The sequence below is a fragment of the Leishmania mexicana genome, chromosome 30 (assembly GCF_000234665.1).
Source record: "Leishmania mexicana MHOM/GT/2001/U1103 complete genome, chromosome 30".
Taxonomy (NCBI): Eukaryota; Euglenozoa; class Kinetoplastea; order Trypanosomatida; family Trypanosomatidae; genus Leishmania; species Leishmania mexicana.
Genome location: NC_018334.1, coordinates 657511 through 673304, shown reverse-complemented (window position 1 = coordinate 673304; position 15794 = coordinate 657511). Strand labels below are relative to the sequence as shown.

The window sequence follows — 15794 nt, the reverse complement described above, 5'->3', positions numbered from 1 at the left end:
TCTCTTATGTGGCCTCTCCTCTGTACTTTGGCCATGCCGGCGCAGCTCCTCACCACGTTCCTCTCTTCCTCCACCTGTGTCTCACCGTACCTCCTTGTGCGCGTCGCTGGCGTTCCCCACCCCACCCCCTCCCTTGCTTCATTCTTTTTCCTCTGCCTTTTGGGCGACTCTCCTCATCTAATGCCCACAGCAACGCGGGTGCGCATGCATGTACACGGCAAGAGACTGCCACACACAGAACGCCGCAGACGGGTGCGGGCACGAGTACACCCGTGTGAGAGCTCCAGCGAGTTATGGGTCCTGAGAAGCGCATCAAGAGGACACTCGGCCCCGCGTGCGGCCACGATTGGCCACAAACGGGGCTTCTTCTTCTCAGCGTGCTGCTCTTGCGCTTGCCCATGCGCGTCCTTGGAGACGTCGCGAGCGACGACAGCGACACCGCAGCACACAAGGCCCGCACTCGAAAATTCTTGAACGCACTTACCGCGTCGAATTCGTTTCTGGCGGATTTTACGTTGGGAAACTCCCGCCACTGGTCGTATGTGGACAACGCTATGATGGGACGTCTGTCTCTATGCGGGCGTGATCTCGGCTGGTGGTTTACTGCCAGCTGTGGCGCCGGATGTGGGGGAGGGGCGAAAGCATCCACCTCGCCTCTATCGGCAATCGGTGTGCCTCCGCCGAGTTTTGGGGAGAGGCAGTCAAGAATGCAGTGTGCTTCCATGTGCAAAGGCGCTCTCACCAGTACGCTCCCGGTCGAGTGGTGTAGCAGGCGCGCACTAACGTGGCTGCTGCTCTACAAAAACTTGATCACCAGGGCGCGGTCTCGGCTGCCTTGATTGCGCTGCGCTTTCTGGCACAGGCATCAGAAAACAAAGGGAGGAGGCGGTGCCGATGGTGATGGGGGGGGGAGGAACGGAGATGTGCACGTCTTTGCTCTTCTCTGCGTCTCTCTGCTTGTCCAGCGCTTCTTTATAAAAAGTTTCGCTCTCTCCACCCGTGCCAGCCCTCTTCATCCTCCTCGCGTTTACCCCCTCACTCGTGGCGACATGTTTCACGTGCGATTGTTCTTGTAGCAGAGCTGTGCGGCTTCCATTCATCGAATCTCTTCAGCTGTGTTGTCACTAGCCTTGAGCTTTCCCCCTCTATCTATACACACATATATATATATATCCATTGGTGCTGTCGATCGCCCTGACGATAAATAGAGTGACGGTGATGTGATCAACTGGATGTGAGGAGAACAGAGAACACACACAGACACACAGTGTGTTTCAAGGGCGGCCAATGATCAAGCCAACAAAGGGAGTTTATCCTCCGCTTCCCTCCCGTTGCGCCGTGCCCACTCACCCACTCGCTCATTCGACGCAGACGATCTGCCACAAAAAAACAGCGCGTGTGTGTTGCGCGCTTAGCCTTTTCCTTCTTCGCCTGCTTCTTCCCTCCCTCTCACGGCATGGCGTCGTTACCAGGGAGGGGATTGCTCGTATACATGTAAATATTTATTGACTAATATATAAGTATATAAGTATATATATATATATACCTATATTCATTATTCCTATGATCTGTGCCTCGTTACTGCTTCATCTCTTCGCCTGTTGTTGGGGTTGTGCGCACCTGTGCGCGTCTTGTGGTGTCTTTTTCGTTTATCGAACGGCTACTGACGCCTCCCCTCGCGTCGCCGCTTTCCTTTACCTCAGCGCTGCCGTGTCCTCACACGCTTTCCTCAACGAACTACTGCTGTGCGTTATGTTTTCTTTTTTTCCCCGTTTTACGCGATGGGGTGTGAAGTGCGCGCGCTTCTGCGTGGGCTCGCCCCGTGCAAGTCCGACGGCGCCTACAACTGCCTGTGAAGATTTTACACGCATCGTGTGTGTGTGCGTGAGGAGGAGGCGGGGGCTCACACGAGCTCTGTCAGTAACCCTACGCGCATTCACATGTCTACATCCGCGGACAGCCGTTCCTGTGCGTTTCCCTTCATGTCACTTGTAGCGGTGTGCTCTGCACCTTTTTTCTCCCCTTTCTTCTGGTGCGTCCTTCTCGATGGGAATGCGCCATATCGTTCTGTTTTGGGTGTTGCGCCCACCACTCCTCCCTCCCCTATCCCCTCTGACTCTGTCCGTGCCTGTCCATCTCCCAACGTGTGGGGGTAGTCGAACTCATCCCTCCCCCCTCCCCTCCCCCCGCCGTGCATCGCGCACGTCCTGCCTAGCAGACGGCGAACTGGAGGTGTGTGTGTGTGTGATGCGAAACATGGCACCGAAGGGAAAAAGGAGTGGTGTGCCGCGTAACGGTGGGGACGGCGACTCGCTCTTGACATAATATGTTTGCACGCTTTTAGGTGGACAGCATAGCGTGGGGACGAAGTCGATCGGACAGCAGACGGCATACATGCACTTGCGCCTCCTTTCAAGCACTGAAAAGGACGTCGCGGAACTCATGGGAAAAGCGAAGGTCCCTGGACGCAGTGGATATGATGAAGGGGCTCGATGGCGACGGTGCCGCCGTTCACCGGGCGAAACAATACGCGAAATAGTTGGAGACAGCAACCCCAAAACAAACAAAAAAAAGGTACGAAAGGAGAACACATCGTTTGAAAGCCCCGGCGTACGCGAAGCTTTTTTCGTTTCAGTTGTTCCAACACATCTGTGCGCCAGGTGAGGACGCCAGAAGTGCACCGGAACGCAACACGGCGGGTGGGCAGAATTTGTAGATAGGGAGAGAAACAACAGAGTCGTAGGAAAGGCAACGTACGTGCGTTGATGGCAGCGTGCGGCTCTGCAGGGGACGGAAAGAGTTGGCTGAGGGAATCGCACCCGCGCACCTACTCTCGTTTTCTCTGAACTTATCCTTCCAACCTCTCCCGTTCCGTCATGCCGCTAACACACGTCGTGCTGCGCTTCGAAACGGCGTTGCTGACAGCCGCCCTCATGCCCATCTCCCGCCTTTTGGAGTCTTTCCATGTGCTCCCTTCCCCTCGCTCTATGCCTGGACTTCTTCTGCCTGCACCAATGCACCACGCCATCTCTCTCGCCACACCCTACTATCGCTACTCTTTCTCCGCTGCGTCCCCCGCGACCATCCCCGGTGCTGTCCAGCAGAACACGCACTATGCGCACCCCTCCCTTTCTCGCTTCTCACGCACTCGCACAGTAAGGCCCGCCTCTTGTGTTCACCGTTCGCCTTCATTACCCTCTCACACTCCCCACTGGCTCTCGCTGCTCCCACACCTCCTCCTCGCACTCCGCCCCATCCTTCGTCTTTTGCTGCCCTTCCTGTCCATTTTCCGGCGTACTTCCGTCGCCCCTCTTCACGCGTGCGCGCGCGTGCCGTTTTCATCGTTGTGTGCCCCACACTCGCGGCGCGTAGGCGAATTCAACCTCGCTTTTATTCTTCTCAGTTTTCCTTTCCATTTTTCGCGGGCTCCTCCGTCTTTTGTCTGTTGGCCATTTCTTTCGACGCCTTTGCTAACGAATAGCTGTCTGAGCGTGTGCCAACTCCTGCATCCTGCGCTTGCCGCTTCGCACCGCTTCCTCATCAACCGTTGAGAAGGCGTGGTTCTTCCGCTTTTTCATTCGCCCTCATTCTTTTTTTTTCGTTCTATTTCCTACCTGCGGCACTCTGCAAGATGCTGCGGCGTCTCGCCTGTGCGTTCTTAACCGCGGCACTGGGCATCCTTGTCGTGCTGCTCGGATCTGATGCCCCGGTCGCCCACGCGGCTGTGGACATGCCTTTCTCTGTGCAAGCCGAGAAGGCGGTGCTCGGCATTGCTGAACCTCGCTACTCATTCACGAGTGCACAGAAAGTAAACACTCTGAAGGTTCTGCAGGCGTTTGCTGACGCGATACCGTCACTGGGGTGGACCGGGACAGACTTCTGCAAGTGGTCGAGTGTGACATGCTACCAGTCGACTGTCATACTTACAGTCAGCGGCATCAGCGTGGAAGGCACGCTTCCTGATTTTCCCGATGATGTGGACTACTCGAATGTGATGATCACAGCCATCTACTTGTTCGATCAAAAGTCCTCGATCAGTGGCACGCTGCCGAGCAGCTGGGGAAAGCTGCAGTACCTCGTCACCCTTAACGTGGGATCCACCAGCGTGTCTGGCACTCTCCCTGCGTCATGGGGCTCGCTGCAAGCGGTGACGTTCATTTCACTTCAGAGCACGTCAATCTCTGGCTCGCTGCCCGCCTTGTGGAGCTCAATGAGTTCTCTCGCCACGTTGATCTTGTACGACACTCAGCTCAGTGGGACTTTGCCACCAGAGTGGAGCTCCATGGCTTCTATGAACATTCTCCAACTGCATCAAAACCAGTTTACTGGTAGCTTCCCGGAGTCATGGGCGCAGATGCCGGCATTGAGAAGGCTCTCGGCGATCGCCAACAACTTCTGCGGCTGCGTCCCTGACTCGTGGAAGCGAGCATCCTTCCGGGTGACTGTCGATCCCAAAAACTCTGCCGCCGACTGCGCCACGGCTAACCCCTGCGTCCCGACGACCACGACGACCGCGGCACCGACGACCACGACGACCGCGGCACCGACGACCACGACGACCGCGGCACCGACGACCACGACGACCGCGGCACCGACGACCACGACGACCGCGGCACCGACGACCACGACGACCGCGGCACCGACAACCACGACGACCGCGGCACCGACAACCACGACGACCGAGGCGCCTTCTGAGTGCGAGGTGCCGCATTGTATTACCTGCGTTCGCGGAAACCCGACGCGGTGCGACGTGTGCTCATCTGGCTACATGGTAACGGCAGCGCAATGGTGCATGAAGCGGCCCAGCGCTAATTGGGCTTCGTCGCCGTCATCGACAGCGTTTAACGCAGCCGCGTCCCTTGGTGTGCTTGCCGCTGTTCTCTTGTCGATGTAGTGTGAATCTGCACTGAGGCAAGTACTCGAAAACGCCCTCAATGGGGACCGAGCTGTAGCTCACTGTACGCGTGTGATGGCATTTATAGGCTTTGAGCCCCCTCCCCCCGTTTTGCTTTGCAAGTGCGCTGCCAGCTGCTCTTCGCAGCAAGGCATGTGGTTTGTGAGGAAGTGGTTGGCGGAGGAATGGCTTGCGGTTTTGGGAAAACGGGGTAGGTCTTTGTGATGCGATACGCTGTGTTGGAAAACCCCACCCTCTCGCGTGTTCGAGAGGGGCAAAAGTGCAAAGAAACAACGCCGATCCGCTGTTGCACTGCTTGCCAGGGCCGACAGCACTTCTCATATGTCGGGGCGTACGCTCTCTCATGGCGGCGTGTGTGGTAGAACTCGCTTGGGCATGCGACAGGACAGGGCACCGGCAAGGTGTGTTCCGTCAATGAATCTCAGCAAGCTAATGTGGTGACGCTTGGATGGGTTTCATTCGCTCTGCACATCGATGCCTGGCTTCTCCAGGCACGCCGCCCTCTTTTTCAGCGTTGTGGTTTTTCCTTTTGGTATTGCGTTTCTACTCAGTGTAGCGCCAGCCACGTCGTCGTGAGGCTATTTTCTGTGTTCTTCTCTCTTCAAAGGACCTTCAGAGAGCCGAGCCAAGGCAAGTCAAGCCAAACGAGGGCAAGGCAGGCAGTGCCGTGAATGTTCTGCCGCCTCCTCTGCCCACCCTCCAGAAGAACGAGCACGAACACAATAAACGAAACGGAGAAGGCAACAGACGCGAAGGCGAAAAAAAAAACAAAAGCAAAAGACAACATCGCCGCTGGGATGGTCGAGCATCTCCGTTAAACCGTGCCTCCCGTCCTCCCCTGCCCATCCAAGATGGAGGCAGGAGGCTCCTGCTTTCATTTGCCTCTATTCTTTGCCACGCTTTATTATGATTGCTTGCCTGCCAAGCTCCGGTTTGTAGATCGGCAGTACGTTCTACTATTCTCTGGTCCTTGTTATAGATATATATATATATACACACACATATTTGTTTAAACAGTCGTGTACCACGTCGCGGAGGCTCGAGAAATGAGCGAGTGCGCCCACTGTTCCCGCACTGCCCATGATTGCCTGGGCACTACTTGCCGCGTGGTCTGCGAGGTGGAGGCGGCCGCGTATGCGCATGCTTATGTGTATGTGTCTCTATGTGCTCGTGCACGTCCCCCTCCTCCCCTTTTTTCATGCTCATGCGCAGCACTTTCTGGGGATCGTGCTCTCTACTTCTTCCGCGCATCTTGTTGGTTTGCTCATGGTAGGGTGTTGGTTCCGCCTTCTCGGCTCATTCGTTCTTTTCTTTTCGCTCTCCCTCCCTCTACGCCTCACAAGGGCACTTGGTGTGCCCATGCTGCAGGTCTGCCTCAAGTTCTCTATCTCCCTCCTTCGTCGCCCCCCTGCAGCGTCGCCCCATACGCTTCTTCGATGTCTTTCCATTGCGTGGCTTACATTTTTCGGGCACGCAGGGGCGCATCTGCGCCCCTGCGACCTCTCGCGACTCGCCGTGGGTGAAAAGCGACGGGAGGAACGGTGGTTTGTGGCGCTCACGGAGTGCAGGAACAGCTGATGGGGTGGGGGGCGGTAGAGGCACTCTTCGAGCATGCTTTGACACCTTTCTTGTTTGTCCGGATATGGATGTATGTGCGCTCATTTCTTACGTTTTCTTCGAGCCTGCGCTTCGTGCAGGGCTCGGGACGCATAATATTTTGCACGCACACACACACACACAGCGAAAGCAGAAGGCATTCCATGATAAATTTGAATGGCGTGTGCTTCTATGCAGATGGGTGGACGTTCTGGGCCGAACCTGCTATGGCGAGTCTTCTTGCCTAGCATAGGCAGCTTGCCTCTCATCGCAGCGTCACCTGCTGCTCCCCTCTTCCCCGCACGGCGACTCACCGCTCTCCCTGGATGCGCTTCGCCAGCTTTTTTTTGTCCTCGTCCGCCGTTCTCTTGAGCTTTTTGCTTGGCTCTTCACATTGACGCCTCTTTTTTTTTCCCCCTTGGTGGCGTACCTTGCCTGCGGACGAGGGCATGCTTGTCCCTCTCTCTCTCCCTCTCTCTCCCTGTTTTTATTTTTATTTTTTTTTGGGCGACTGCAGCGCACACAGGAGTGACGAACTTTCTTTCTGCTCCTCCTTGGTCGCCAGGCTCAGCACCGTCCCTCCTCCTGCCCTCCTCTCATTCTCGCCTATTCTTTGCGCTTCTTTGTGGTCTACATCGCTTTTACCTTACCCCCCAACCCTGCCGTTGCCCGCCATCCCCCACTCGCCTTTCTATCTCATCATCGACGCTCTTTTTTTTTCGGGCTCTTCATTCTCTGCCGTCCCGGCCCATCCTCCTCCCCCTACCTTTTTGTTTTGCTTTCTCTCGCGCTGTGCGTCTTCCCATTTCCCCATCCACTCACCCGCCTCCCTCCCTTTCGTCTTTTGTGTGGGTGTCTCCCATCCTCATCCACTGCGCGTTTTCGCTGTTGTCACTGCATCACATGACGGTACCTTTGCATCCCTTTTCTGCCGCGTGTGGGACATTTCATTCTCCTTTTCCTCCACGGCCCCACGATGGATATCCAGCATCCATTCCTGCCTTCTTTCGCCTCGGTGCCTGTCTCTCCCTCTCCCCTTCCCTTTCCTGGCACTGTTATCGTTCCACCGCACCGACGAAACATCTTCGCCGGCACCTAGACCTGAACATTCTCTCTTGTCCTTCGGTGCTGGAAGCACGCGTGACCGACACGCGTGTGGGCGAGTCGAACTGGGGCAGAGTGCAGTTTTTCTTCTCTCGGGTCGCTTTACAGCCGTACAGTGAGGCGGGTGGACTACATCGACTGCGGGCACCCACGACAGAGCGCGTGTGGGTGCATGACGATATTCTCGGCGTATTCGAGAGCTTCTTGCAGCCGGGGTGTGCCTTCCCCGGAAAGACGACCCGCCGGTGATGCGACCTTCCTCTTTCACGCAGATTGGAGGATATTTTTATTTTCTTTGTGTTGTTTTCGCCTGCACTGCTTTTGGCTGCATCTTCTAATCCACGTGTGCCTCGATCACTGCGGTTACCTTTTTCACTGTCCCCGTTCTTTCATGCCCGTCTCAGCATCACACGAGGCGCCTCTGCTGAGGCGAAGGATTTCCTTCGAGAGTGGATGCACACTTCCGCCTACCGCCATCTCCCATACCCTGCTCTCTCCGGCATCGAGGTCCGCGAGCCACCGTTGCCCTCTGCAGAGAGAGGACGGGCATGCGTGCTCTGCCTCGCCTCTCACGCGCCGCCAGCGTTTTGTGCTCGTCTCTCTGCCGCGTTTGCCCTGCCGGGGCACCGGTGCTGCCCCACGAGGCAGAGGTGGCGAGGGGCACCAGGCAAAGACATACCGACGGCGCGCGGGTACCGCTTTGCGTCGTGGGGCTCTGTGTGCGCGGCGCGGTCGCGCAGGCCGTGTGCGTGACTGCCCGCCTGTGCGTATGCTGCGGGTGGCGGCACCCATTTCCCCTCTGCGCACCTTCCCTCCCTCGCACCACCCTGTGCCTGCCACGCCGGCAAGGGAGGGGCAGCACACGCAGACACGCATGTACCTATCTATGCATGTGTGTGCGTGTATACGCGCGCGTCTGTGCGCCGTTTTCTGCTTGTTTCTGTTTGCCCTTGAGCGTGCCTTTAGGCGCTTGTCCTTTGCGCGGGTTTGGCGGTGCGGCGCATGGCTTGGCGTTGCGTGCGCGCCTCTGCGCCGGTGGGCGGTGGAGTGCTGGTGCCGGATGTGTGCGCCATACGGTAGGTGCCTGTGCTTGTGTCGCGGGTGCGCTGTCATGCGTATCGGCACTCGCTGACGCACCGGCATGGATGCGGCTTTGCTGTCGCTGGTCGCGCACTCGGCTCTCCGCCTCGTCTTGATTATCCCTCGGCTTTGCGTGCTCCCTCGCCGCTCTCCTGGTCGCGACCGCGTCGTTGTGGGGGCGCGTTTGCGGGCGTGGGTGTACGGAAGGCGGCAGGGGGCCGACGCTAGCGAAGAGCATTGCGGGGGCGGCGAGGATGAAAGCGGGCTCGTACGCGGCACGTCTGGGGGAAGCGGGATCGATGGCGCCCGTCGATGCATGCGCCAGGTTTCGCGGTGCAGCACATACGTGAGGGCAAGGGTGGCGGCGGGCACGCCAGCCAACGCCCCGCCGCCCCCCTCACCTGATTCTCCGCCTGCCTCTCTCTGCTGTCCCGCTCGCCTTCCGTTGTGTGTGTGCGGGGGACTGATGCCTTGCTCTGCTCTCTCGTGTGCCGTCGAGCGCCGATGCGACCCGAAATGGCATAAGGAGGGGGCGCCACAGAGGGGGCGGGGAACGCGTGCCCCCGGCAATCGACGAAACGGGACGGCCGTCGCTCTTTTGTGAGGGGCGGCCAGGGCGTGCACGCTCATGCCGTGACCGATGCCCGTGTGCGCGTCGACGCTATCGTTATCGTTTTACTCATTTGCCCGCTTCCGCCATTCGGCCCGTCCTCCCCTCTGCGCTGTGCTCGCGCGCGCTCTTCTCCCTCCCTTCTCTCCCTTCGCTTTGCTTTTGTGCTTCCATGGCTTGTCCGACATCCTACACTACCCCTCTGCCTCCGCCCTCTGCAACAACCCAGCGCGTACCGGCACGCAGTCACGCGCATGCGCACGAGGCCTTCGAGCGGCGCACGCCCTTCGTTCCGTTTTGCTTCTCGCGTGTGCTCTTGGCGTTGCGCCTATGGGCTTTCATCGCTTTTCGCGGCACCCCTCGCACTGGTTTTGTGCGGAGAGGGCGAAGGGAAGACCGCCTCTCTGCCCGCGAGGCCCCATGTGCGCCGCTGTGCAGCGATCGACTCGGCGCCTTCGCTGTGCCTGCATTTCGACTTGTGAGCCGGGCACTGGTGGTGTGCGTGCGCGTGTTGCAGCGGTGATGGGAGGCGCTGGGCAGTGCGCCGCATGTCGGCCTCTGTGCCAAGGGCACCTCCGCGCACCCCCCTCTTTGCTGGCTCGGAGGAGAAGAGGCGAAGCGTAATGTGCGGATGCGCAAAGTGCTGAGAAGCCCCCAACGCGAAAAGACGTGGCGGCATCGCGCACCGCTCGGCTTACGACCCCTTGCCTCACGTCTGCCTGCGCACGGCCGCCTCGCTCTGGAGACGGCTGTACTCTGCTGAAGTCCGGGCCCGGCGTCCTCAAGGGCTTGGGTGGGGGAGGGGGGAGGCGCCGCCACACCGAGGTGCAGAGGACCGCGCCCGGTGCGTGTGGGGGCGGAGGATGGCGAGGGAATCGACGTGCTCGCGCTCGGGAAAGGGGAGGGGGCGAGGGTGTGGGCTGTCTGCCGCTAGAGTGGAGACGCGGAGCGCGTGAGGGGCAGAACCAACGTCGATGCGGCTTCGCGCATCTGCGGGCGCTGCCGTTGTCGGGGCTAGGAGGGCAGAGGCGGTTGCGCCCCCTCCCCCCCCGGTGCCGGCTGCCCGCTCTCCTTTGTGCGCGCGTTTGTGCATGTTGGCGCTGCCGGGCTGGCGGTGAGGCGAACACCTTGTACGAGCCTCCGCACGTGCCGACTGTGCGTTGGCGCCATGCTGTGCGCACTGCATCTCCCTTCACCACCTGCCTCCTTCTTTCCTGGCTTGCTGCTCTTGCCGTGCCCCTCAACGCCGTGGCGGGGCACCTGTCGTGGTCGACGCTGCGGCATCGCTTCGGACGCTTCGCGCCCCTGCCGCCCTTTCCCGCATGGCTCCTTCCAACGCCACTCGCCACACACCCGCACCACCACTACCGGATGGCCCTCTCTGCTATCCGCCTCTCGCTCTCAGACTTCGTCGCAGTGCGTCCATCAGCTCTTCCTCTTCTGCTGTGATTACATACGGCACAGCGATACCCTTACCGCGCGCGCCCCTTCCCCCCAGGCCTCTAAGTGCACCGTCTGCCTTTCTGTCCCCCACTCTTCGCCCCGCCTTCGCGTTCCTCTTCGCACCGGCTCGCCCGCTGCGACTCCATTGTGTGGCGGCAGCAGAGGTGCGCAGGCACGACTGAGGCGGCTGCTCTTAGGCATCTGCGCCATCGACACGCAGCAGCGGTCTGCGTCTCTGCCGCGCTTCTTTCGAGTGTATCCCTCCCGTCGACGGCATGGCGCAGCCGCACCGTTGTGTGGCGCTGATCGCCGCTCTCGCAGCTGCGGTGCTGCTCTTGGCGCTTGCCGCGCCCGCGGCACGTGCCAGGGTGGCGAGCCCATGGGATGCGATCGAGGACGACGTCTACTTGGATAATGATTTTGATGCCAAGGCAAAACCGTTCCTTATAAGCGAGGCAGAGAGGCTGAACACGCTGAAGGTGATGCAGGCGTTTGCTGCTGCGATGCCCTCGCTGGGGTGGAGCGGAGACGACTTCTGCACCTGGGCTGGTGTGAGGTGCTTCGATACCAATGTGAGCTTCGTCGACGTTGGTAGCTTGGCTACCGGCACGCTGCCTGAGATGCCTGATGACGTGGACTACTCGCTGGTGAAGCTTGATGAGATCAACCTGTTCAACCAGAACGCCGGTGTCACTGGAAGCCTGCCGAGCAGCTGGAGCAAGCTGCATAAGGTGAGGACAATCAACCTTGGGTACACGAGCATCAGCGGCACGCTACCTGCGTCGTGGAGCTCGATGAGCTCGCTGAAGTTCTTGACCCTGAGCTTCACGGATGTATTCGGCACGCTGCCGGCTGCCTGGGACTCGATGCCGAGCATTGAGATCATCCTCATGTCCACCACTCAGCTCAGCGGGACTCTTCCTGAGGAGTGGAGCACTATGCCGAGCGTACGGAGGATTCACCTTCAACAGTGCCACCTGCACGGCTCCTTCCCCGCGTCATGGGCAGAGATGCCGTCGCTTGAGCGCTTGGGCCTTCAACAGAACGACTTCTGCGGCTGTGTGCCGGACTCGTGGCTGGCCTCCCCCACGCTATGGGTGGGTGTGAACGCCAAGCACCGCATGCCCGACTGTGCGACTGCCCACGCCTGCGCTGAGACCACAACGCCCGAGCCCGTCCCGAGCAGCTCTGCGTCGGCCGGCGGGGTGTCCGGGTCGTCCAGCTCGAGCACCGCGACGACTGCGGAGCCGGCCCCTAGCACCACCACTACCATGCACCCTACGACGACTGCCCGCCCTACGCCGGCTCCGCCGCCGTGCCTCGTGCCGAACTGCTTGGTGTGCGTTGCGGACAACTCGATGGGGTGCAGCGAGTGCTACTCAGGATACGTGCTGACTGCTGGCGGGGGGTGCATGAAGCGCGTTGGTGAGGATGCTGCTGCGTTCCCTGTGGGGCCTGCTGCCGCTGTCGTCTCCGCGGCTGTGGTGGTGGTTGGTGCTGTGCTTGCGTAGGGCGAGCCTGTGGGCGTGAGACGGCGGCGCAGTGCTCACCGGCGCCTCTTCGTGTGCACCGGCGCCCGTGGTGTGCCGCCTTGTGGCCCCTGCGGTGCGGGGAGGCGAGGGGTGGGCTGCCGGGGCGCCGCCACGCATGCGAGGGCTGCCCTCCGCTCCGTGGTACTCGTGCCCCGCAGCAGCTGCTTGCCTGCAGACACGCGAGTGCCTCTTGCGCTTTGCCGCACCGGCGTCGCTGGCCCTGTCACCGCTTGCTCGCTGTTGCGGGCTGCATGACCGCTTCTCTCCCCTCGCTGTGTTCCGTTTTCGCTTCGTGTGGCTGTGCGGGCTTTGCGCAGCGGCGCCCCTCTCATGTTGCGCTGCGCCGGTCCTGTTTCCTGGCCGAGGTCTGCGTGATGCTTCGGGGACTGACCGTTGCCGGCACCGTGCCGTGCGCGCGGCGGGCTGGAGCTCTTTTTGTTGTGCGCTGTGCTCGACTCCGCCTGCTCCCACTTCCTCGTCGCTGGCCTCTTGTGGTGCTGGCTGCGCTTCACAGGTGGCTGCTCTGCACGCTGTACGCGCACTCATCGCCGCACACGCTCCCCCACGCTGTGGGGCGGCGCACTCGCCTTTGCGCAGCGGCTGCCTTGGTGGTGTGAGGGCATGGGCTGTGTCTGCGTGTGCGTGTACGCATCTGGGGGAGCGTGCGCTTGGGCTGGCGCGGATGCAGATGTGTGGAGAGGCGTCAGGGGCATCGCGGTGCGCGTTGCTGTGTGCACTTGCTGGTGTGTGCGAGGCGGCACGCAGGGCGGCACGCGAAAGCCGGGGAAGGCGTGGAGGCGGATTGTGGGGCTCTGCTCCCGTGCGCCCTGTGCCTACCCGCTCACTCCCTCTGTTCCTCTCCGTCCTTCTGCTGGGGATGCCTTGCGCTTTCTCTGCCGAGGTGCGCTCTCTCGTTGTAAAGCTGCCACCGACGCGTTTCTGTGCTCTGTGCTTGCTCGGCGCGCGTACGCTCCGACGATGCCCCTGGGGCGCCTTGGCCTGCGCTGCCGTTCTCTGTTGACCTGGATCGCCGTGGCGAGCGCCCGCGGCTGTGCTTCGCCGTGCGCGGCGCGGGTGGCGCTCTCTCACGTGTCGCGCTCGGCTCCTACATGCGGCCTCTGTTGCGCGGCTGGAGGTGGCGGCGTACATTTTTGTGCTGGAGTGCGGCGGGCGCGGCGTGAGTGGTGGAGGGGCGACGCGCGTGGGCGGGGAGGGGGCTGTGGGCGCCGTTGTGAGGTCGAGTACTTCAGGGCGCGAGACGGGCCGGAGCGCGAGGGGAGGGCGAAGGGGAACGGGAGGGTGCAATATCCGGACGGTGCGCCGCCGCGGTTGCGACCGGCTGTCTCTTGTGTTGTGTGTGTCTTGTGTCTCTCTTTTTACTTTGTCTGCATCTCGTGCTGGCGCCGGCGCGCGGGCACTGATCGCACCGTTGCTCGCTATGCTCTCTGTGCGCTGGTCGCGCTCCCGCCCTCCGCTCACGGGCGGGGCAGCTTGTTTCGCTTCTCCTTTTCATTATTCGTGTTTCCTTTGCACGAGTGCTGTGGTGCCCGGTCGTGGTTTATGCGGTCCGCTATATGCGCAACACGGGGCTCCCACTGTGCGGGCGTGGCCCTGTCACTATTTTCTCTCATGACTTTTGTTACCTGGCTTGGTTGACGCCGCCCATTTTCTTGCTTTCTCATTCTCTAAGTGTACCGCCCTCCATCACGGGCGCTCTCATCGTGTTGTGCATTCTTGATTGCGTTCCGTCTGCTGATCCGATGCCTCTGTCGCTGTCTGCCCCCGGGAGCCTCAGCGCGACATGGGGTCGCGTATGGAGCGCGTTTGCTGTAACGGCAAGGCAGTGAGGCCGGGGCTGTGCTGGTGACGTCGATAAAAGTAAAGGGGAGGCGCAACGCTGCAGACGGGGAGGGGCAGCCGTTTACGGTAGGACGTGGTGGGGGCCGCGCGCCACTGGCCCTGTGCTGTGCACTGGAGCGACGCCGGCGGCACACCTGTGCTCGTCCCTCCGCACTGGGCTCACTCGCGTATGCTTCGTCTGTGCGTCTGCTTTCAGGACTTGAGGCTGACTCGGTGGACGTCTTTTGTTGCCTCGCCTTTCCTTGCATCCGATGATTGCTGACTGCTCCCCCACCAGCTCCTCCCCGTTCTTTGGCATCTTCACGCTCGTGCTTCAGCCTTCAATGTGTCGCTTGTTTTCTTCGCACCGGGGCGTGCGTGTGTGCGCTGTCTTCCTCATGCTCTGTAACGTCTGGCCCCTATTTGTTGTTCACTCCGACCCCCTCTCCCCCTCTTCGCTTGCGGCCGAGGTGCAGCTTCCACGCCCTGGCCTGTGCATCACGGCAGGGACTTGCGGGGAGCGTCCCCGGCAGCTGGTTCGTGGTGGTTGTGTGCGCCCTCGGCGGCGGCGGCTGTATTGGGGGCAAGTGCGAGGCGGTGGGGCAGGCGGTGCTCAGGCGGATGCAGCGGTGCGCTTTGCCGCCTTGAGCGGCTGCAGCACGCACGGCATCTGCCCCCTCTGTCCGTCTCCGCGCACGTGCCGCAATCTGAGCTGGATGCGATGGCGGAGCATCGCGAGCGCTGCAAGACTGAGGGGGAGGGGGATGGTCTCAGGGTACACCTGCACGCTTCGCTCTCTCTCGGCTTCTTGCTTCGACCGCACGTTGTGGACGAGGGAAGAGAGAGAGGCGCGTGCGACACGCGGCGCTCTTCCCTCTTTGGTTGTGGAGGGGGTGGTGGGTGGCGGGGGGCTGCATCGACGCCTCTCGCTGCCCGTGGAAGCTTCTGTCGCTCACTCCCCCCTCCGTCTCTCCGCGGTGGTGAAGTCGCGCATGCCGCCTCGCTGTGCCTCTCTCGCGGTGCGGGCGTGGCCCTGTCTGCCTCTGTTCATTTTTTGTTCGCTGTTTTGATTGTTTATATCTTTGCGCGTCTCGCTCTGTGTGCAGGCGGATGTGTGACTGTGTGTGCCGTTGTCTGCCGGGCCAGGGCCGTGCACGTACTGCCGCGCGTGTCGCTCTGTCTCCCTCTCTGTCGCGACGCTCTGCGCGGGACCGGCATGGACCCACACCGGCTCCACGCATTCACGCACGCGTCCGCTCGCTGAGCGAGGCCCTCGCCTTTACCCCTTCCCTTGTTTGCAGGTGCGGCGGACTCGGCGGCCCGCCCCCCTCCTCCCCGCCTGCAGTGTGACGACAAAAGAGAAACGGACGCAGAGCGGGGCGTGCAGGCATGAGGGGCTGGCAGCGGAGACAGGAGACACCCGCCTGGACAGCCACACAGGGTCGGACGGCCTGCTCTGTCCCAGCCTGCTCCTGTATTCCCTGCGCGCCATTCCGCAGAACTGGCGACAGTGCGAAGTGCCATGTGCCTCGGTGCGTGTGTGTCGGCTTGCCTGTACTCCCGCTGCCTTCTATGACTCGGCTCTCTTTCCTCCTTGCTGTCTCTTCGCTTCTGGCCTGGCCCCGCCTGCGTTTTCCCACCTCCCTCTCTCACACATGCCGCGAGGGATCTCCCA

The 15794-nt window shown here is 61.0% G+C and overlaps 2 protein-coding genes across 2 annotated transcripts; both read left to right on the top strand.

Moving 5' to 3' along the window:
* Positions 1-3631: 3631 nt before the first annotated feature.
* LMXM_30_1445 (hypothetical protein, unknown function) lies at positions 3632-4894 on the top strand (the record flags this gene model as incomplete). The annotated part of the gene is made up of 1 exon (XM_003877616.1): positions 3632-4894. The coding sequence occupies one exon, from the start codon at positions 3632-3634 to the stop codon at positions 4892-4894; it is 1263 nt and encodes a 420-aa protein (XP_003877665.1).
* A 6336-nt stretch (positions 4895-11230) lies between these two features.
* On the top strand, positions 11231-12259 carry LMXM_30_1442 (hypothetical protein, unknown function; the record flags this gene model as incomplete). The annotated part of the gene is made up of 1 exon (XM_003877615.1): positions 11231-12259. One exon carries the CDS (start codon positions 11231-11233, stop codon positions 12257-12259), a length of 1029 nt encoding a protein of 342 aa, XP_003877664.1.
* Between the last annotated feature and the right edge of the window lie 3535 nt (positions 12260-15794).